We start from the raw sequence: 22,379 nt of genomic DNA on the forward strand, positions 1-22,379 counted from the left end.
ATATGATATACTAATATGATATACTAATATGATATACTAATATGATACACTAATATGATATACTAATAGAATAAAAATTTTATTTCATAAGACAGAGACTGTTAGTGAGCTACATAAATACCGATACCAGAAAAAATTCTACCATAGGGAGGGGGGACTTACACTCCAGAAATCATTTCTTAAATTAGTCACCGAAAGAGGATACAAGGTAAATAGACCTCCTGCCTCTGAACGAAGGCTCCGTTTGTTTGCCCTGCCCCATTCTCTGAGCGAAATTTCCCATTGACATTCCTTTGTGACGTGTTGTGTGCCTGCATGTGTGTGACGCATGCTCGCGTGCCTTCATTTATTTGCATGATGGTCTGTCTCACTTAATAAGATGGCTTGTTTAGGTTCGGCCACAAGGGGGCAGTCTTCATTGCTTTGACACACTACTTTTCCTAGCTGTTCCATACACCGGGCTGTGGTACTAAAGTCCTTCGTTTACTAGGACTTAACCACCCATCTATAGAAGGTCTCAGTATATCATACATCGCTGAACCAAGGGACTCCTAATGTCATTGACTCTGTAGGTCTATATGCCCCTCCAAAATTCCTATGTTGAAATTCTAATCTCAGATGCGAGCATGTTCTATTTGGAGGTAGGTCCTTTGGGAGGTGTATCAGCCAGCTAGGCAGAGGGCCCTCATCAGAATCCAGCCCTACAGACATGTAGTCCTGTGCTTCCTGTCCCCAGAACTATCAGAAATCTCTGTTATTTACAAGCTTCTCAGTCTAACTGTTTTCCTGTTTGTTTTTGAGACAAGGTCTCACCTAGCCCTGGCTCTAAACTTACCACGTAGGTGAGGATGGCCTTGAACTTCTGATCCTCCTGCCTCTGCCTCCCAAAGTGCTGAGATTGCAGGGGCTGGAACCCAGGGATACTTGCATGCTAGGTAGGCACTCTTCCAACTGAGCCACGTCCCTAGTGTCTCAGTCTTTGATAAATTGTTATAAGATCATGAACTAAGATACACGGCTAGGATTAAGGTACTGATTCCTAATTCTTCCTAGAATAAAGGAGAATAGTCCCTGGTCTAGCCCCCGAGAAGTCTTGTACTGATCCCTTCCGCACTGTGGCAAACCTTTATTTTACAGTAAGATTCTCCTTTTTTGTTTGCTTGGAATACGTAAACCTGGATTTTATTATTTTTATTGCAGTTAATTTCCTAACAACTAGATACCTCAAAACATTCACTTTAAAAGATGCATTTGAATTAAACTTTATATGTTTAGCCTTTAGATTATGTAAACATACTACTGACTAATGTATACGGCTTTTACTTTTAAAATATATTTTATGTGTGTGTGCATGTGTGTGTGTGTGTGGGGGGGTGCTATATGTATGCAGTACCTGAGGGGTCTAAAAGGACATCCGGTATCACAGAACTGTGGTTACAGACAGATGTCAGCCACCCAACATGAGTGTTGGGTGTTGGAATTGAACTCCAGCCCTCTGTAAGAACAGCAAACACTCTAAGCACTAAGCTATCTCTCGAGGCCTGGAAAGTTTTCACTTGAACTTATTGAATCACCTGTTTTAGAAAATAAGAAAAGAAAGAACCTTGTGAAAAGGAAAAGCCAGCTCCTGACCGCTGCTCTCCCAGTGGACGGGACAGCCTCCCTCAGGAAGTCGGTGTACAGAGCAGCCAACTCAGACTTTGCTGTGGGTACTTAATGGTAGCGAGTCTCCGTCTCGACCGTCTGCATCTCTGGGTGGACCCCAGGAATAGTTATGTCATAATGCTACCCTAGCACTTAAGATTGACAGCTATCACCAAGGAAATCCTGAAGCAGCTCACTCCATGAGAAAGCTAGACAATACCTTGGGAGTGGACACGAAGCTTCCCAGACTTAAATTCTCCACATCCAAACTGGTTAAGGAAGCAAAGTACATAGTGACTGGTTCCCCTGGATGGGGTTTAAAGTGCCTTTGTTTCTCTTATTTCCGTGTTCCCTCTTCCCCTCATTCCCTCCCCCCATCACAGTTCCTTAAAGTCGATGATGATGTAACACCAGGTAGTTATAATATCCAAACACTGCAGTGTGCGTCTTCTTGGTGCTCAATAATGAAGCATATTAAACTCTTTCCCATGAAATATGTTTAATATGTCCCCATACAAGGGATGCTTCTGTAGATTGAACCACATCTGAGCTTTCAACACAGTGGAAAAGAGAAGCAGGAGTCTTCCTGCATCTCTGCCAGATGGCCTGTCTTGCAGAGCTGACACTGATGCCTGTGTGGTCATCAAAGATGGTGTTCTCAGCAGTAAAAATGCTGTTTCCTTGGCCACCTTCATGCTTTAGATCTCATCTTGTCTAGAGTATTAAACATCTGCAGCCGTTACGCACCTTAACAAGAAAGGACTGATCTGTAGTCACCAAACTATTTTCTTGATGAGAAATATTTATCTGAGTAGCACTTGGCCTTGATTGTTGATTATATAGTGTCTCTCAAAGGCTGTGTCATATATGTCTCTAACTGCTTTGCATTTAAATAGTCTCAGCTTCCAGATAAACGTATGCAAATTCGTTCATTCGTCTCTATTTTAGAATGTGGAAGGTGCAGGAAAGATGAGATATAGCCACCCAGAGTTAGGAGCCTACTTAGTGCCCAGGAGGCTAAGCACAGCAGACCCCCTCAGGCCTCAGCCCAAGTTGTGATCTTTTCTGACGGTTGCCAAGGACCCTAGAGTCAAAGTGGCCTGATGCATAACAATGCCAGTTGCCTGGGGAGAACCTGCAGGTGACTGAGAACCCACAGTCTCCATCCCCATTGAAAGCTGGGAGAGAAACCTGGCCTCCATCTGCTCACAGGAGGACAGAGTGGGTGTCCTGCGCCCCTCACTGGTAGGCTCTTCTGTGCTACAAATGAAACAGGTAGAGAGGAATTTTCAAAAGCAACAGTGCAAGACAAAAGTAACAGGAAAAGACAGGAAACACTTTCAGGGGGAGTTTAAAAGCTTTGTAGACACAAAATTCCCTCTATTGAAAGATAGGAAACATCAGGGCTGGAGATACGGCTCAATGGTTAAGAGCACTGACTGCTATTCTAGAGGTCCTGAGTTCAATTCCAGCAACTGTACAGTGACTCACAACCATCTGGAAGGGGATTCAATTCCCTTCTCTGGTGTGTCTGAAGACAGCTACAGTGTACTCATTTATATAAAATAAATATTCCTCTTTTAAAAACAGATAGAATTTTATCCCAGCCTGTGCCAGACTTCTGCCCACTCCATCCCCTGGCTCCGCCTTCCTGATCTACCCCCGGTGGTTTCCTGTTTTTCAACAGTCCATCCTGACTGACAAGTTCCACAAGACCTAGAATTCACAATTAGAGCCCATACGCAATTAAACATTGATGCCCCTGAATAAAGCAGAAATTCTTGCGATATACCCTTACTCTGAGAGCACGGGGGTCCCTTTTTCCCACCCCACTGAGGTTCAGTCTCCATGCACACCCTTCTTGGGTACCTGGGATATAAACGGAGCTACCATCGCTCCAATGCGGCACAGGGAGCCGCTGGTTCCCATCCCCAGAGCGCGCATCGGGGTTGGGTAGACCTGCAGAGAAGAGGAATAGAAAATGCCTGTTGGTGACTGGTCTTCCCAGGATTCTCGTCTTCCCTTCCCTTTCTAGTTCAGGTTTCTGTATTTGTAAAATACTGGATGTATTTCGAGATAGAAGATGTTCTTTGTCTTTGGTATACAGTTTTGATTTTTTTTCAAAGTTACATTTATTTATTTCTCGTGTGTGCAAGGCTATGCATGCATTTAAGGTGCATGTGGAGATCGAGGATGACTCGCAAAAGTCAGGGCTGTCCTTCTATCACATCAATCTGGGGAACTGAACTCAGATTGTCACGTTTGGCAGCAAGTGCCTTCTTCCAGGGAGCCATCTCCCCAGCCCATGGTAAGTAATTTTTATTGTTGACATATTTGGATGTGGAGCTGCTTAAATTAATAAAGGACATTAGGCCTGTCCTAATCAATTGTCTAATCCACTAATGGACTCAAAATTGGGATAGACTAGAACTTCGGAAGCCTCCTTAGAGGATGTGGGCACTGGCGTGTGCTTTTGAGGGTGTTATCTTAGCTCACCTCACTTCTTGCTCCTCCCCTGGCTTCCTGGCTGCTATGAGGTAATCCCCACCCTTTGACCACGGCACCTCTGTTACAGACCAAGGGGTAAAACAGATAGCCATGAACCAGAACAACTGAGACAGAACTAAAAGAGATCTTCCCTCCCCAAAATTACTTCAGGCATTTGTCATAGTGACCAGTTTGACTGACATTCTGATTTTATGACAAAGGGAAGAGATCTTGTCTTTGAGAAACTGAATTTCAGTAGTCTGAACAAGAGAGGGGAAATGCATACCAAACTCTCTGATACCATTTTCATAGAATGTTTTAAGAAACTTGCCAAATGGTTAACAGCAGTTGGAGATGCACAAATTGAAAGCTCACTGGGCATGTCCTGTGTAGTCACACCATTCCCCAGTGCTCACCTCAGCAGTATAAATGTAGATGGTGTTGAAATTTGCTGCCACCAGGGCTCTCAGCATGAACAGGAAGCCAATGAGGCCAGCACTGAAGAAGAAGCAGAGGAAGTTATAGGAACAGACACAGAGGAACTTCGAAGACAGTGTCACAAAGCTCTGAGCCTTGGCAGGACGCTGCTCCTCACGGACCTGACTGTGATATCCTAAGGTAGTTTCCATACAATTCCATTCACCAAAGCAGGCTGCTCGGGCCTGATGCTCCCTGGGGAGCACAGGCCTTGGAAAAGGTCTTTTATTGGTATAATTGCTTTGCCTACATGTGTGTATGTGTACCATGTGCTCATCTGGAAGGTCAGAGCAGGGCATCAGATCCCCTGGAACTGGATTTCAGGTGGTTGTAAAACATTCTCTAGGTGCCGGCAACTGAACCTGGGTCCTCTACAAGAGCAGCAAGCGTTCTTATCTACTGAGCCATCTGTCCAGCTCCCTCGTATTTCTCCTTTAAATCACTAGATCGCCTAGTCCTTTGTTAGATGTAAATGCTGTGTGGTATTGTTTAAGGAGCAATGCTGTGTAGAGAACAAGAGATTGTGTGGTGACCAGACACAACCAACACATCCACCACACATGTCCTGCGCCCGGGGCCCACTGTGCAAGAGCGGTCAGAAAGATCGTAGGGAGTTTGCTCTGAGAAAAACGTATCCTAGAAATGTCAGAGAGGCTGTACCCATGAAGTCTCATCATGGCTACCTGAACAAGACCTGAACAACAAAGATACCAATGGGCATGCTAACATGGAAGAAAGCTCTCAGGGCCTCAATTCTAGACAAAGAACTATAAGCAACTGGGAATACTGAGAGCAGGAGAAACGGTTATCACCAAGGAATCATCCTCCCTGCACTGGTTATCCAACACCAAATGACCATCCCTGAGGTCACAAACATACAGGTAATATTATACGGACTGAGCAGCATGTATTTACATATTTAGAATGTGTGTGTGTGTGTGTGTGTGTGTGTGTAACAATGAAAGTTTTAAAATGCCACTAAAAGACAGCTGAGAGTGGATGGGAGAGATTTGAGGAAGGAAAGTAAAGGGGAAAATGATGTAATAATAACTTCAAAAAATAAAGAAAACCTCAAAAATGATCCAATTCACAAATCTTAAAGAGAGACCAATGGCAGGCTATCTCAGTTAGGGTTTCTACTGCTGTGGTGAAACACCATGGCCAAAAGCAACATAAGGAAGACACAGTTTATTTGGCCTATACTTTCACATAGCAGTCCATCATTGAAGGGAATCAGGACAGCAGCTCAAGCAGGGCGGAGACCTGGAGGCAGGCGCTGATGCACAAGCAGCCATGGAGGGGTACTGCTTACTGGCTTGCTCCTCCTGGCTTGCTCAACCTGCTTTCTTATAGAACCCAAGTCTACCAGTCCAAAGATGGCACCACCCACAACAGGAGAGGCCCTCCCCTATCAATCACTAATTAAGAAAATTCACTATGGGGGCTGGAGAGATGGCTCAGCAGTTAAGAGCACTGGTTGCTCTTCCAGAGGTCCTGAGTTCAACTCTCAGCACCTACATGGTGGTTCATAAGCATCTGTAGCTCCAGCTCTTAGGGATCCGATGCCCTGCCACAGACATATATGCAGGCAAAACACCAGTGCACATAAAATAAAAACAAATACATCATGAATAAATAAATAAATAAATAAATAAATAAATAAATAAATATATCCTTGGAGAGGAAGAAAGGAAAGAAGGAAGGAAGGAAGAAAGGAAGGAAGGAAGGAAGGAAGGAAGGAAGGAAGGAAGGAAGGAAGGAAGAAAGAAAGAGAGAAAGAGAAAATGCCCTACAATGAGATCTTGTGGAAGCCTTTTCTCAGTTGAGGGTCCCTCCTTTCAGATGCCTTTTGCTTGTGTCATGGTGACATGTAGCTAGCCAGAACTCATACTCTACAGAGAGGTAGTTTGCTTTCACTGTCTGGAATGAATTTTTTTTTTATTTCAATCTATGGTTGGTTGGCCTATGGTATAGAACTCACAGATCAGTAGTTGCTCAGGGTTGCAGATTTGGGGTGATGCTTGCTATCTGAGGCAAGTATTCTACACCCGAACTATGCTTCCAGCCCTCAGACAGATGTTGTCTGTGTCACTGAGCTAGTTCTTATTGGTTCAGATAATTTGGTAAAAAGCTAGGACTGTTCTCCAGATCTCCAAGAAGCTTTGCATAGAGAACCTAAATAAACTAGTGGGTACAGTGAGCATCTCGGCACTGTACAACATCCCCTGAGAGCTGAAGGAAGCAGGGCACAGAGGAGGGGAGGGCCTTTTAGTCTGACAGACAGGCTGCTCTCTACTCTCCCTTTGAGATGACATGTTCCAGACTCCACTGGAGTCAGGAAGTCCCATTTGATAACTTTCACACCACGTATGTAGAAGCCACCGAAGAGTAAGTACCTTGACGTGCAGATGTTGAGGAGAAGGAAAAACAAAGCCGTGCAGCCCATGGTGATGGACAGGCTCAGGCGTCGGCCCAGGAAATTGATGCCCAGGATATTTAAAGGGTTCACTAGAAAGCAAACAGCAAACACAAGTGGTAACACCTTGGAGCAAAAGTGGTCTCCACAGACACCTGTGATTTCATAAGGAAGCAGCTACCATCCTAAACCCGGGCACACTGTCATGGAATCTGTGACATCTCCAGTGTGCTTTTTCCATATGGGTCCATTATGGGTCCATGCATATCAACTACTGGTTATACATAAAGGTATGATTTTCTTTTCTTTCTTATCTTCTTCTCTCTCTTTTTTATACAATGTCTCTCTGCATAGTTATGACTGTCCTAGAACTCATTATAGAAACCAGGTTGGCCTCAAACTCACCTACCTCTGCCTCCCAAGTGCTGGAAATAAAAGTATATGTCACCATACACAGCTTTATTTTATTTTATTCTACTTTACTTTTTTGCTTACTTTACCATAAAGGTCTGTTGTAAACTACCAGTTTGCTAGAACTAAATGTCATATACCATTGTCCACTGGACTCAAGGCTCCACTGACTTTCAGTCTTTGAGACAGGGTTTCACTGGGTCGGCTTGTGCCACTACACTCGGCTCTGAGCTCTGTTTAATTTTTTGAGACAGGATCTCATATCGCTGTCCTCAAACTCAGCCAAGGATGACCTTGAATTTCTGATCCTCTTGTATGTAGTCCGAAAGCAATGGGATTACAGTCATACACCACTGCACCCAGTTCACACGGTCCTGGGGGTTTTGTGCATGTAGGTAGGCAAGCACTCAAGCAACTCAGCTAAATCCAGTCATACTGGTTTTTATAGGCCATCATTTGTCGGGTAAAAATAAACAGTGCTGCCAATTGAAATCTAATTGTAAGATATCCCCATTTTAGCTGGTGGTGATGGCACATGCCTTTAATCCCAGTACCCAGGAGGCAGAGACAGTTTGATGGATCTCTGTGATTTAGAGGCCTGCTTGGTCTACAGAGTGAGTTCCAGGACAGACAAAACTCTACAAATAGAGAAACCCTGTCTTGAACACCAAATGAGAGAGAGAGATCCCCACTTTAGAGTTACTATATATCCTGACATCTGTCTTAGGGTTTCGATTCCTGCACAAAACATCATGACCAAGAAGCAAGTTGGGGAGGAAAGGGTTTATTCAGCTTACACTTCCACACTGCTGTTCATCACCAAAGGAAGTCAAGACTGAACTCAAGCAGGTCAGGAAGCAGGAGCTGATGCAGAGGCCATGGAGGGATGTTACTTACTGGCTTGCTTCCCCTGGCTTGCTCAGCTTGCTTTCTTATAGAACCCAAGACTACCAGCCCAGGGATGGCACAAGCCACAAGGGGCCCTCCCACACTTTATCACTAATTGAGAACATCTGCCTTACATCTGGATCGCATGGAGGTATTCCTCAAGGGAGGCTCCTTTCTCTGTGATAACTCCAGCTTGTGTCAAGTTGACACAGAAAACTGACCAGTACAATAAATATCCTTCTCCAGAGTTCCATCCAGATAAATGGATGGAAGTAGGAAAGATCATATTGAATGAGGCAACCCAGCCCAGAAAGGTAGTCACTGCATGTTCTCTCTGACATGAGGTTCCTACCTCCAAATGATCAGGTGTGAGTATATAACCTGAAGGAACTGCAGAATCTAGGAACACGGAAAGTCTTTGTTGTGGGGAGAGAGGGGAGAACAGGAGTGATCTGAGGGGGAAATGAGAAAGCAGGGTGGGGCTTATTAAGGCTAGAGAGATGGCTCAGCAGTTAAGAGCACTTGCTGCTCTAGCAGAGAATGGCCTGGATTCTATTCCCAGCACCCACCTATGCGGTGGCTCAGGAGACCAAACATGCTCTTCTGATCTGTGAGGGCACTATCATGAATATGGCACACAAACATATAGGCAGGCAAAATAGCCATACACATAAAATAAAATCTAAACAAAAACCATAAAAATAAAATAATTAAACAGGTGAAGAGAGATAAATACAGGAGGAGGGAAGCCGGTAAAATAACAGGAAGAATATCTGAGAACATCATAAGAACCATAGTATTATCTATCTACCTAAAAAAAGCCTAGAGTGTGTGTAAGTCAGTGTATACATATACATATGTAGTTTAAATGAATTTTTCCCATCTGGGCTGACAATACTCCCCCAGGAGCCGAAGACTATCTAACAAAAACCCCAACACCAGGCATGAGCTCTCTTGAGTTGTTGGGCAGGAACCTACCAAAAAAAAAAAAAAAAAACAACCCACAAAACTATCAAATCATACAAAACAAATCATACTGTACAAAAATCAGATCATACAAAACATTATAGGATATATTGCTGCTCTTGGCTGCTTCCCAGAAGTGGAAGGTAAGTCTCTACTGCTGAAGACATCATGTACTTCAGACACAGAACCCAGAGGACCAGAGCTGCATCTGACCTGAAAACTCCTTCCTGAGGACCACCTTTCATGGCACCAGAAGGTACCATGCAAGCTTCCAAAGGAAGGAAGCCACCAACTGTCCTGTGATGCCTATGAACCATGACAATGACCACCAAGGCACAGTGACCCTAATAGTGCGCGCATACCTTGGCTCTAACCAGAAGCTGTCTAACCAGAGGTAAGGCCCACTCAACAAGCAGGAAACCATGCCTGGACTGGAAACCTACCCAACTCTCCAGGGCTGGTGAAGTCATGGATCTTGGAGAAGACCCTACAACCACCATTTCACCGAGCCAGCATAATCCCTAATGATACTATAAATATTTATTTTTATACCCACAGATAAGCACAGTCTTCACCCCTCATCAAGGAAACTTCTCTGCAGCTACCGAAAACCACAACCAATCAAAATCCAGAGTTGTGGAGCCCAGTCCCAATGGATACATCTTCAAAACACTCCTGCATCTAAAGCTCAGGGAACACTGTGGAAGAGGGGACGAAAGCTAAGGGGGGAAAAGAAGTTTGTTGTAAATAAATAAACAAAACAAAACTAGAGGGCTGGAGAGATGGCTCAGTGGTTAAGAGCACTGACTGCACTTCCAGCGGTCCTGAGTTCAAATCCCAGCAACCACATGGTGGCTCACAACCATCTGTAATGAGATCTGATGCCCTCTTCTGGTGTGTCTGAAGACAGCTACAGTGTATTCATATATAATAAATAAATAAATCTTTAAAAAAAAAAAAACAAAACTAGAGGCTATGAATTTGAGAGTGAGGTTTGTGGGAAGGAAAGGGAATTATATTATGATCTCAAAAACTGGATCTTTTCATATGAGACCGGTCTCACTACTTATATAGCCCTGATTAGCCTGGAACTCACTATGTAGATCAGGCTGGCCTAGAATTCACATAAGTCCACCGGCCTCTACTTCCCGAGCATTGGGATTAAAGGTGTATGCCACTACTCTAGACTAAAAATGTATCTTGGTATTGATCAAATGGAATACTTCAAAGCTTTGCTCTTTTAGGCCCTCCTCCCCCACAACAGCCCAAACCCAGGATGTAGAAGTGTGATCTGAAGACCTGAGGAGTTCTGCTAGGCGGGAGCCCCAACATGGAGGTCACACTTCTCTTAAACCCTGAGCTGCAGGAACCCCACCTGGAAGAGGGCTGGTACATGGGCAATCTTACAAGCGATTTCCCCGAGGGTGCTGATGATCATGGTCCTGTAGTCAGAGGGTGCAAACATGTGGCAGTAGCAGGGACTGAGACCCTCCGCTGAGTCCCCTGTGGTCTCCACCACCTCTGGTTCTGACTCTGACTTTGAACCGCAGACCAGATCTCGTTCCAGCAACTCAGCACTGGCCAGGATAACCCCATAATAGGCAAAGGAAATTCCCAGCCTGGAAGTATGAGAAGGATATCATTAGCAAAAGCTTTCACCAGGCCTGGGGGATAAAAAGAACCATGGCAGGCAGGGATAAGAAGGGAAGGGCTCTGTGTGGAAGACACAGAGAAACAGAAACAGCCTATACTAGACAGCATCCACAGCATCTGAAGATGCCTTTGGAGAAACACGTGTGTGCATTTCTGTTGAACATAATAAACTTTGAACTACAATTACTGACTCCTACCATGTATGTTTTTTTAACACTAACACACCCATAGACAGGATTCCAAACCATCTATTCCCATTTGAACAGCAGGTAGCTGTGCATGGAATGTTCCAGTTACTTTGCAAACTTGCAAACCCTTGGTATATGCAGTCTTCTTAAAGAACCATCTTTATTTTATGTGTGTTTTGTCTGCAGGCATGTATGTGCACCATGTGCATGCTGTGCCCTTGGAAACCAGGAGAGGGTGTTGGATCTCCTAGAGCTGAAGTTAAATGGTTGTGAGTTACCACATGGGTGCTAGGAACTGAACTGGGGTCCTCTGCAAGAGCAGCCAGTGTACTTAACTGGTGAACCATCTCTCCAGCCCGGTGGTCTTTTTCAATATAGATGTTCTTATCCATTATTGAGTTTGTGAAAACTTGTAGGGTTTTAATTTTTATTCTCTTGGTGACCTTAAGGTTAAGCATGTCTGAACATGTGCTTCAGATTCAGTTTGGATAATGTACCTAGTCAAGCCTTTTGTCTCTTTCTAAACTCAGTGGTTGGGGCTAGAGAGATAGCTCAGTGGCTAAGATGGTTTGCTGCCCTTCCTAAGGAGACATACTTGAGTTCCCAGCAGCCATGTTGGATGGCTCGCTGCCATATGTTGCCAGGAGATCTGACACCCTCTTCCAGCATCCTCTGCCACACACACGTGAAGTACAGTGAAATACACACAAACACACAAATTTTAAAAAGAAAAAATCTTAAACTTAATCGCCTATCTTAACTTGTTGAAAGACAATTACATATATATCACTTGTATTTTATGTGCTTATTATACACTGCATTATACACATATATTTATATATCAAAAATGTGATGTGTATATGTGTGTATATATTTCAAATTTCTTCTCTTAGTTGATAACTTGCCATTTAGGCTTCTCTTGATATTATGTGGCACAAGGACACCACATTTTTGTTTATTTGAGACAGGGTTTTGTGTACCCTAGGCTGGCTTCAAACTGGTAGCAGAAGATGACCTTGAATCTTGAACCCCCTGTCTCACTCTCCAAGTGCTGACATTACAGGAATGTGCCACCAAGCCCAACTCCAGAGATGCTAATTTAACATGGTAAAAGTCATCAGTCTTTCCTGTGTATTAAGCATCTTTTGAGGCCTACTTGGAATCCTTTGCTGACTCAAGGTTAAGGCTGCACAGTAGAGAGGTCCTCCAAAGGCTGTCCCACCATCACTGGCGAGCTCAAAGGATCAGTCTCTGTTGTAGGGTAATCAGAGAGTCCAGACTACCGAAGGTCAGGAGGTGAGCACAGACAGTCATGGGAAGAGCCGGGAACATCGTAGAATATTAAGGTTTCCTTTCTCTTTTTACAGTTTTATCATTTGGGGGGAGGGGAGGGCGGGTGATATCAGAAAGACAAGGCACTGCGGGAGAGGCTATTTGATCTTCCGTGTGTATTTCCTCTAAGTGTCCCTGAAAGTGAATTTACAGTAGTCCCCTTATCCATAGAGGATTCGATCAGAGAACACCACAGTTCACACCATGCTGTCTTACATGTAAGTTCCTATACAGACTAACGAAACAATCTGAAACACGCCATAATTAAAGTTCTATGTACATGTGCTCTCTCTGTTAAAGAAGCCAAAACAAATATGATCTTTGAACTCTGGAGACAAAGTTTAAAAAAAAGGGGGGGGTGTATTTGTGGAACTATTGTACTTGAGTGGTCATCCTTCAAATACCTGTTTGTATTTTTGTTTGTTTCTTTGGTTAGTTGGTTTGGCTTGGGTTTGGTTTTTCAAGACAGAGTTTCTCTGTGTATAACCCAGGCTGTCCAGGGATTCACTATGTAGCCCAGGCTGACCCTGAACTCGCAGGTCCTCCTGCTTCTGCCTCCTGAGTGCTGCGATTAAAGGCACACTTAGCATACCTGCTTATTCAACCTTGGCCTCGAAATGATTACGTTCTTACCATATGACCCAGATCTGTAATGTAGTCCGAAGGTATTTAGAATCCAGAAGATCTGCAAATCTTCCTCTTTTCTCCTGGGAAAATGCACAGGAGGGTCAGACCACACACATGGAGAGCTAAGGACATATTTCTCTGATGTTACTGATCACACAGATCAAGAGTTACCCAGGAGTATGGTGTGGTGAGACCATCCCTGTACAGCTCAGTTTTGAAGCCCTTTCCCCACCAAACCCAAAAGACTGATGTGTTAAAAACCAGGCCTAGGGTCTGGAGGACAACTTCTTGGTAAAGAGCACTGTGCAAAGGACCAGCTGGATCCCAGCACCCACAAGGCAACTCAGAGCCATCCCTTACTCCAGTTCCATGGTCTCCGACACCCTCTTTTGGCCTCTGGGGGGCACTTCCTGCATATGGAATATAGATATACATGAGAGAAAAACACCTAAACACACAAAATAATAAATTTTTTAAAAACCTGGCCCTGGCTGGTGGATCCAGTCACTAAGAATTAACTTGATAATTCGTGTTCTCCTTAGTTGACAGAAGTATTCAGAACTAGAGGGCATTTGGAAACTGATGACGACGTTCAGAGGTAGGGCCCCTTTGTCCCTAGCCCTTTTTTTATCACAATTTGTGTCTCAGCTGCCATGAGGTGGGCAGCTCTGCTCTGACATGTCCTTCTGCCAGGATGCTGTCCCATCACAGGCTCAGAAGCACCGAAGCCTGCTGGGTACTGGCTGTGAACTCTGAGGCTGAGTCAAATGCAAGCTTCCTCTTCCTAAGGAGGTCAATGTCTTAGTTACTGTTCTGCTGATGTAACAAACATCATGACCAGGCGACTTACAGAAGGAACCTTTTAACTGGGCTTAAGGCTTCAGAGGGTCAGAACTCGATGACTGACATCCATGCAAATGCATGGAGTCATTCCAGCATGGCCCCTCCTTAGTGCTAGTCTCCTCTGAGGCTTCAGGATGAAGGGGTTAAGGCTGTGCTGCCCAGAGCGCCAAGAACAAGTGGTCCCCCCACTGAGACCTCCTCTCCTTTCTGTGCCATTTGCTGACTCTTCCTGCCCTGTGGCTGTGGCTCAGGCAGCAGTGCCTCAGCTGCTCTTGCTCCCACACGCACCGTGGGCGCAAGTATCAACTTTGCAACCAACTCTTCCACATGTGACCGGCTTGCTTAGATTTAAAGAAACCTTCTTTCTATTCTGGTCTAAAGAGGAAATTCTTTGACCAAACTACTAATTCCCTATCTCCCAAACTGTCTGTAAGGAAAGCAGTATTTTAATTTCTTTAAATGGTCGGGAGAGGGGAGACTAGAAAGATGGCTCAGACATTAAGAGTGATTACTGCTTTTCCAGAGGGCTGGAGTTTGGTTCTTAGCACCATGCTGGATGGCTCACAACTGCCTTAATTCCAGCTCCAGGAGATCCAATACCACCTTCTGGCCTCTACTAGCATCTGCACAATTCACATGTTCACACACACACACACACACACACACACACACACACACCTTTAAAATGTAAAAGAGAGGCTATCAAAATGGCTCAGCAGATAAAGGCACTTGCTACCAAGCATGACGACCTGAGTTCAATTTCCAGAACACACAAAGTAAAAGAAGAGAACTGACAACCACAAACTGTTCTCTGGCCTTCACATGCATGCTGTGGCCGGCATATGAATAAATATACACAAATAAATATATGTTATGAAAATACTTCAAGTAATAAAACTAACTCATGAACCATATCCTAGTATGCAGCAAGGTGGTGGAAAAGTTTTTGAAGGAACCTGTTAGGCCTTATGGAAATACTTTCTCAAAATGAGACAAAGCCAATATAAGAAAATAAAATAAAAATTTAAAAATCTTTCATATTATTGCCATGAAGGCAAATGATGTGTAGCTCTGCAAGAGGGATCACTTGTGTTTTATAGATAGCAAAAATTAAGTCAGGTAATCAACAGGGCAGTACGGCAGAGTCCCACCTCTAATCAGCTCGTCCTAGGCCACCCCTCTGCCACCAGGAGCCAGACTAGAGAGCACAGGTCCTCTTCTGTCTGAACTACCAGTGGAGGATTACTCAGGTGTGAACTCACCAGGATGGGCTCCACCAGCTGTCCCTCTGGCATGACTGAGCGGTTCATCTTGGCAATGCTCTCCAGGGTGTCCAGTGCAGCCTGCGTGTTCCCAGTGGAGACGTTGAAGCGAGCTGATTCAGGGATAAACTGGGCACAGATTACAAAGAGCATCAGAGCCACAGGTTCCACAGACTGTAAAAGGTTCTGTTGTTACTACTCCATGCCTTACTCAGTCCTGGTAGTCCCCACCCCCATGGCAGGGTTGGCAAGCTTAATGGCACACAGCATATCAAGCACTTTCTGATGAATTTGTGCTAACTCAGAAATTTGCCTCTAGGGAGAGAGATCTAGAGATCAAGAAACACTGGACTAAAACCAAAGGACTAACTTTAGATATTTGAATACAATATAGATTTTTATTTAATTTTTTTTACACATGCATCAATTCTATAATGACTGGTATTAGATTCTGGGCTTGAGAGCGACTCATATACAACCAGTTCCAGGCTGCACTTGAACCTAGCCTTAAGAACACCCAATGATAGGATGCAGCTGGCTGAGAGAGCAATGAAGTCTTAGTCTACAACCACAGAGACCGGTCTTCCCAGAGGAAGCAACAGGCCTGATAGGGGTCTAGCTGTGAATCTTGGTGGTGGTGGTGGGTACACACTGAGGATTAACCCAAGGCCTTCTGCAAGTAAGGTAGGCATCATACCCCTGAACCACACCCCCAAGCCCTCAGGGCCAGGGATGGGTGAGGGGTAATTCTGAGCAACAGATCTAAGGAGAATGATCCTCTGAACCTATACAGAGAAGAGAGGGGAGCTTGGCCCTGAGACTAGCCATAGGAAAGATGTGTGGAGGGTAGTCATGACTTTGCTTAGTGTAGAAAAGGAAAGACTTAGGAGGTTGTCAACTCTTAAAAAAGAAGGGGGGAGTGTCTCTGTGGAGACCTGAATTGGACTGAGGTTTGAAATAAATGACCACCCAGGGGCCTTCTCTTCCTCAATTCTTTCTTTCTGCTCCCTTCTCTCTCTCTCTCTCCCCTCTCCTCTCCTTCTCTTTCCTTCCTTTTTTTTCTTGTTTGTTTGTTTGTTTTTTGGTTTTTTTGTATTTTGAAACAGGGTTTCTCTGTGTAGCCCTGGCTGTCCTGGAACTCACTCTGTAGACCAGGCTGGCCTCGAACTCAGAAATCCGCCTGCCTCTGCCTCCCAAGTGCTGGGATTACAGGCATGCGCCACCACCGCCCGGCCCTTCCTTTTCTTTCTTATGTAGCCCAGGATGGCTTCAAGTCACTATATAGTTGAGGATGACCTTGAACTTCTGAGCTACCTGCCCGTGTCTCCTCAGTACCAAGACTACAGTAAGCATGTGTTACCAGGCTGTGGTATGCTGTGCTAATGAACAAACCCAGGGCAGCTTCAAGTATTCCAGACAAGCACTCAGCCAACTGAGATGCATACATCCCCACAACTGAAAGTTATTACAGCTCCAAGGGGTCGGACATACTCACAGGCTGTGATGGTTTGTATATGCTCGGCCCAGGGAGTGGCACTATTAGGAGGTGTGACCCTGTTGGAGGAGGTGTGCCTTGTTGGAGGATGTGTGTCACTGTGGGTGTGGGCTTTAAGACCCTCATCCTAGCTGCCTGGAAGTCAGTCTCCCACTAGCAGCCTTCAGATGAAGAACTCTCAGCTCCTCCTGCACCATGCCTGCCTGGATGCTGCCATGTTCCCACCTTGATGATAATGACTGAACCACTGAAGCTGTAAGCTGACCAATTAAATGTACTTTATAAGACTTGCCTTGGTCATGGTGTCTGTTCGCAGCAGTAAAACCCTAAGTCACATGCACATAACCACATATAAACACACAGTCATATACATAATTAAAAATGAAAGCAAATCTGTTTTAAAACATAAAAAAAAACTACATTTGTGGAGAAAAGAGATCTGTGGTCCAGCAGAAAGGTAACAAAGAGGCAGTTTCAAAAGCATCACCTTGAAGGCCATGATGAGGATGATGCCAGGAATGGAGGCGATTCGGATGAGCCAGCGCCACCCAATGGTGGGGATGACCACAGAGGCCATGCTGATGATGAGCAGCGAGCCAGCAAGCCAGAAAACCTGGGGAGAAAGACCAGAAACATGACTGGTCCTTCTGTCCTGCCTCTGACACTTCCCCTTCTGTGGAGCCTTAGGACCAATCCTTTTGTGTACTTTGTGAGTGGGAGTTCTGAGGGGTGACAACCAGGTTTACTTCCGGGATGGCTCCTCTGATCTGAGGAGTTGATAAGTCACTTTGCTCCGTGGCTCAATTTGTTTTCTATAAATTGTTGGGTCTATTTTAGCTACAGAAATCCTGTCAACAGTGTTACTAAAGTTTAAAAAACAAACAAAAACAAACAAACAAACAAAAACATCTAATATTCTAGAGGTTTTCAACACTGATTTGTTTTCTGGTGCAGATAATACAATCCCTTGTCATGAGGAAGCACAAGGCGGGTGGGGAATGGGCTCTGCTCCCAGCTCTCTGCCAGTCATTTTGTTTCTCAGGATATGACATAGCTTATTTACTGTTTGCCTCCCATGATCCTTTAGACACAGCCAACAAGTAAGTATTTTGTTCCTTTTTCCAAAAACAGTCCATAGAATATGTAATGCTTTATATTTTTTTTTATGTTTATAAATTTGATATCAAGTCCTGTGGGCCCTGCTGGTCAAGAATTATTAATAGAACCATTCCCACTAGCCTGAGCACTCCTACCCATTTACGATGAAAAATAATGTTCATTCCATCTCACAGAGATAGAGAAGGTAGCATTTTAGAAGACCCTTTAGGGAGCCAATTGACAGATGGCTTTTAAAAATATTTATTTTTATGTGTCTATGTGTTTTACCTGCATATATGTTTGTGTACCGTATCTGTTGACCGAGGAGGCCAGTAGGTGTCAGATTTCCTAGAACTGGAGTCACAGATGGTTGTAAGCTGCTGAGTGAGTGCTGGGGACCAAACCCATATGTGCTATAAGAATATCAGTGCTCTCAACCACTGAGCCATCTCTCCAGCCCCAAGGGAGGATTATCTTATCAACGATAATTTCACCAAAAATAGATTATTTTGGAAAGTGTTAGGGCTATAAAGAAAATAGAATAACGTATGGAGAATGGCTTGGGTGACAAGGGACAACTTTTCTGAAATAGATACAGCTGCTGTTTGAGAGTGAGTGACAGATGATGTGGCAGTAGTAACAGGGAAAAGGACTTTTTAAATGCATTTGGCACACATTTTTTTTTATTTCGAGACAGGGTTTCTCTGTGTAGCCCTGGCTGTCCTGGAACTCACTCTGTAGACCAGGCTAGCCTCGAACTCTCGAACTCAGAAATCCGCCTGCCTCTGCCTCACAAGTGCTGGGATTAAAGGTGTGCGCCACCACCGCCTGGCCTTGGCACACATTTTTAAAGGTAAAGGTGACAAGGTCTGTTAATGAACCCTTGGATGAAGGGTCCAAGAATTGTGAATGAGCCAGCTGAGTCTGGAAATTAAGGAGAGGGAAAGAGTAGGGTCCCCTGTGGCTCCCACATTTAAGCTCAGATAGCAGGTGAACTGCTTGCTTTGCCCTGCAATAGAAACACAGATATCACAGGTCCCAGGGGAAAGTGAAGAGGCAAGGTCTAAGAAGGTTGCATGTACTATTTGAATAAAATGTCCTCATAGGTTCATAGAGAGTGGTACTATTAGGAGGTGTGGCATTGTTGAAGTAGGTATGGCTTTGTTGGAGGACACTTGTCACTAGAAGATGGGCTTTGAGGTCTCAGAAACTCAAGCTAGCTTTCCTTCCTGCTACCTGCTGATTTAGATGTAGATCTCTCAGCTCTTTCTCCAGCACCATGTCTGCCTGAAAGCTGGCATGCTTCCCACCATGACAATAATGGGCTGACCCTCTGAAACTACAAGCCAGCCCCAACTAAATGTTTTCCTTGATAAGAGGTGCCATGGTCACGGTCTCTCTCCACAGCAATGAAACCCTAACTAAGACAGAATTTGGTACCAGGGACTGGGGTTTGGTTGTAATAGGTTGGACCATGCTTTTGTTTGAATATGGACTTTGGGACTTAGGATTGGGAAAGCCATGGAGTGTTTTCAGTGGGGCTCAATGGGCCATCCTAGTAGGAACATGGAAGACAGTGGTGCTGAGGGTGACCTACTGTTGAGGCCTGGCTCAAGTTTTCAGAAACGAATGTCAGTATGTGGCCTAGAGACTGTTCTTGTGATGTTTGGATGAAGAATGTGGCTGTGTTTTGCCCTTGACTGAAAAATCTGTCTGCAGCTAAGTTAAAGAGTTTTTGGATTGATTGTGTTGGCAAAGGAAACCTCAAAACAGTCTAGTATCAGTTTTGTTGTGTGATTATCGGTAATGAAAAGAAAGCAGCTGAGCAAAGAAAAATACAAAACCTTCAGTTTGAGGAGAAAATGGGCACCAGGAAGTAGAATGGTACTAAGTCCTGAATTCAAAGAGATAAACAGATTAAATGAAATGAAGGGAGTGAATTCTTCAGGGCAAGATGCCACCCGGCTAAGCTTCCAACTTGTTAAAAGGAATTAAAGAACAGCTTAGGTCCTAGTGTGGTGGGGCACATCTTTAATCCTAGCTCAGAAGGCAGAGGCTGGCAGATCCCTAAGTTTGAGGCCAACCTGGTCTACAGAGTTCCAGGACAGCCAAGTTTAGGCAGCAAAGGAAACAATCAAAAACATAAAGCTAGAAAAGCCCCAGTTAAATGCTTTCCCTTATAAGAGTTGCTGTGGTCACGGTGTCTCTTCACAGCAATAAAATCCTGACATTGCATTTCAGGACTCATTAAAATATTCTAGTGACTCTCAGGTAAATGGCTACCAGCTCTCAATTCAGGAAGGTATTCTTGTTTGTTTGTTTGTTTGGTTTGTTTTTTGTTTTGTTTTGTTTCTTTCTTTTTTGTTTGTTTGTTTTTTTGTTTTTTGTTTTTCGAGACAGGGTTTCTCTATGTAGTCCTGGCTGTCCTGGAACTCACTCTGTAGACCAGGCTGGCTTCGAACTCAGAAATCCGCCTGCCTCTGCCTCCCAAGTGCTGGGATTAAATGCGTGTGCCACCACTGCCCTGCTGTTCTTGGTTTTTAATAAATATTTTTGGAGACAGTAAGAAGAAAACATAAGTAGAGCTGTCCATCCCTTTCTGTAGGATTCATATCCATGAATTCTACATCCATGGTTTTGGCCAATTGTATATGGAGGATATTTTTAAAAAAATAAGTCTGTGCTGGACAACTGTATGCCTACAAAACCTTGATTAGGCAACTCACATGTAAATTATTGAAAGTATGTAGTACCCAGGGAGTATATGAAATATGATACCATTTTCTATAAGGAACTTGAGCCTCCATAGATTTTTGTACCCTCTGGGATCCAAGAACCAATCCACCATGGGTACAAAGGGATGTCTATATACAGGCAGCCACTGGAGTTGACAATATGACCCAAGGAGACTTAGACAAGATGGGGGTATTGGGGAAGCCTGTCATGGTAGTGAACAGATGGACCACTTAGTATTGAAGTATAAAGTGCAGTCACTATGAATAAAGATACATTCCTGGTCAGGAAACAGTGAAGACAAAACCTGGTGAGAACTGGACTCACCATTGGATGTTTCTAGTTCTTGATGGTTGTTGTTGCCTAAATTCTGTGTTAAAAAAAAAAAAGCAAAACAACCTCCTGTTTTATTTATTTCTGAATATTTTAAACCTTAGTGGAGAGGGACTTCTTTCTCTTGGACATTTAATGAAGTTGGGACTTTAGGGTTTGAGGGCATCAAAAACAGTCCAGGGAAGCAAGACTGATACGGCTTCTGATGACCTCTAGTCAACCGCCAGCCAGGATCTGTGGAGATCTATGGAGGACCCTGGAGGAACAGCAGCTGCCAAGACACAGTCAAGGTGCCTTCCTCCAAGTGGGCGCTGTATGGGTCTGGACACACCAGCATCCTTGGAAGAAAGACAGAGCATGCAAAAACGGTAGGAGCTGTCTCCTTCTCTGAAGTCTCAGTGAGGTGAAAAAGGCCATCGTAGACGTATAGTATCTTAACCATCCATCACTGCTGGGTGGCACAAGCTCAGAAAATCTTCAGATTGGACCACAGGCATTAGACATGCTCAGTGCCCATTAGTTGGTGCCAAAATAATAGACAGTACCCAAGGTCAACCAAGTGAGTGCTTGATTGGAAGGACAGCAGCCCACAGTCCTGTTCTTTCAGAAGCACGATGCTCCACACTTCCCACTCTACCTTACCTGAGACAAGGGTAGCATGTAGCCTCGGTATTTTGTGGGCAAAAATTCAGTCTTTATGATTAACCTGCACAGGAAAAGGAGAAACATAGTCATTCTCCTTTTACAAAACCAAGTATCTTTCCTTTAAATGATCACAAGTTTTCACCTCAATACAGATATTATAACCTTGGGGGGTGGGGGTGGGGGAGCTGCTTTAGAGATGGCTCAGCAGTTAAGAGTACTTTGTGGCTCTTGCATGGGACTGGAGGTTGATTCTCATAATCGTCCTTAATTCCAGTTCCAAGGTATCTGACACTCTTTTTCTAACCTCTGAGGGCACCAGGCACTCACAGGATACACATACATACATACATGCACGCATACATACATACATGCACGCATACATACATACATACCTATGCACATATATACATACATGTTGCAAAGCATTCACACACATAAATCTAAAAATTATTTTAATTATAAAGGAGCTCATTGGATATGAAGCCATAATTGTTACAGTGACTTTCCACTTCCAGTGAGAAGTGAACTTGCAACTGCTCCTTGACTGTCACTTTGCTGCGACGGTCCTTTTAAACAAGGACATTAGCTCTATTGCTTTGCTCAAGCTTTGGATGATGGCTTTATCAAATCAAATCAACTTTTTGATGTAAAACATACCTAAGAAATCAAATATACCCAAGGAAAGGCAAAGAACGTTCACTGATGACAGTCACAGCACAGTCCTAATGAAGTACCGAGTGACTTGTAAATAGAAGAAACAGAATGAGAGTCCAGCAGTTTTCACACTGTTTTCTGTTAGCATTAGTCAGAGCTGGGTCTTCCTTCCTTCCTTTCTTCCTTCCTTCCTTCCTTCCTTCCTTCCTTCCTTCCTTCCTTCCTTC

At 44.1% G+C, this 22,379-nt stretch overlaps 1 protein-coding gene across 1 annotated transcript in view; it reads right to left on the reverse strand.

Annotated features, from left to right (window-relative positions):
• Svopl (SVOP like) overlaps positions 1-22,379 on the reverse strand; it is a 50,610-nt gene that overhangs the window by 18,738 nt on the left and 9,493 nt on the right. The window contains exons 6-13 of the mRNA XM_028768406.1: positions 21,496-21,559; positions 17,177-17,302; positions 15,195-15,323; positions 13,096-13,169; positions 10,697-10,908; positions 7,005-7,116; positions 4,548-4,629; positions 3,514-3,603 (exon numbers count right to left, since the gene is read on the reverse strand). Coding sequence (XP_028624239.1) covers positions 3,514-3,603; positions 4,548-4,629; positions 7,005-7,116; positions 10,697-10,908; positions 13,096-13,169; positions 15,195-15,323; positions 17,177-17,302; positions 21,496-21,559 — 889 coding nt within the window. The remainder of the gene's footprint in view (positions 1-3,513; positions 3,604-4,547; positions 4,630-7,004; positions 7,117-10,696; positions 10,909-13,095; positions 13,170-15,194; positions 15,324-17,176; positions 17,303-21,495; positions 21,560-22,379) is intronic.

The sequence above is a fragment of the Grammomys surdaster genome, unplaced genomic scaffold, assembly GCF_004785775.1.
Source record: "Grammomys surdaster isolate TR1022 unplaced genomic scaffold, NIH_TR_1.0 186, whole genome shotgun sequence".
Taxonomy (NCBI): domain Eukaryota; kingdom Metazoa; phylum Chordata; class Mammalia; order Rodentia; family Muridae; genus Grammomys; species Grammomys surdaster.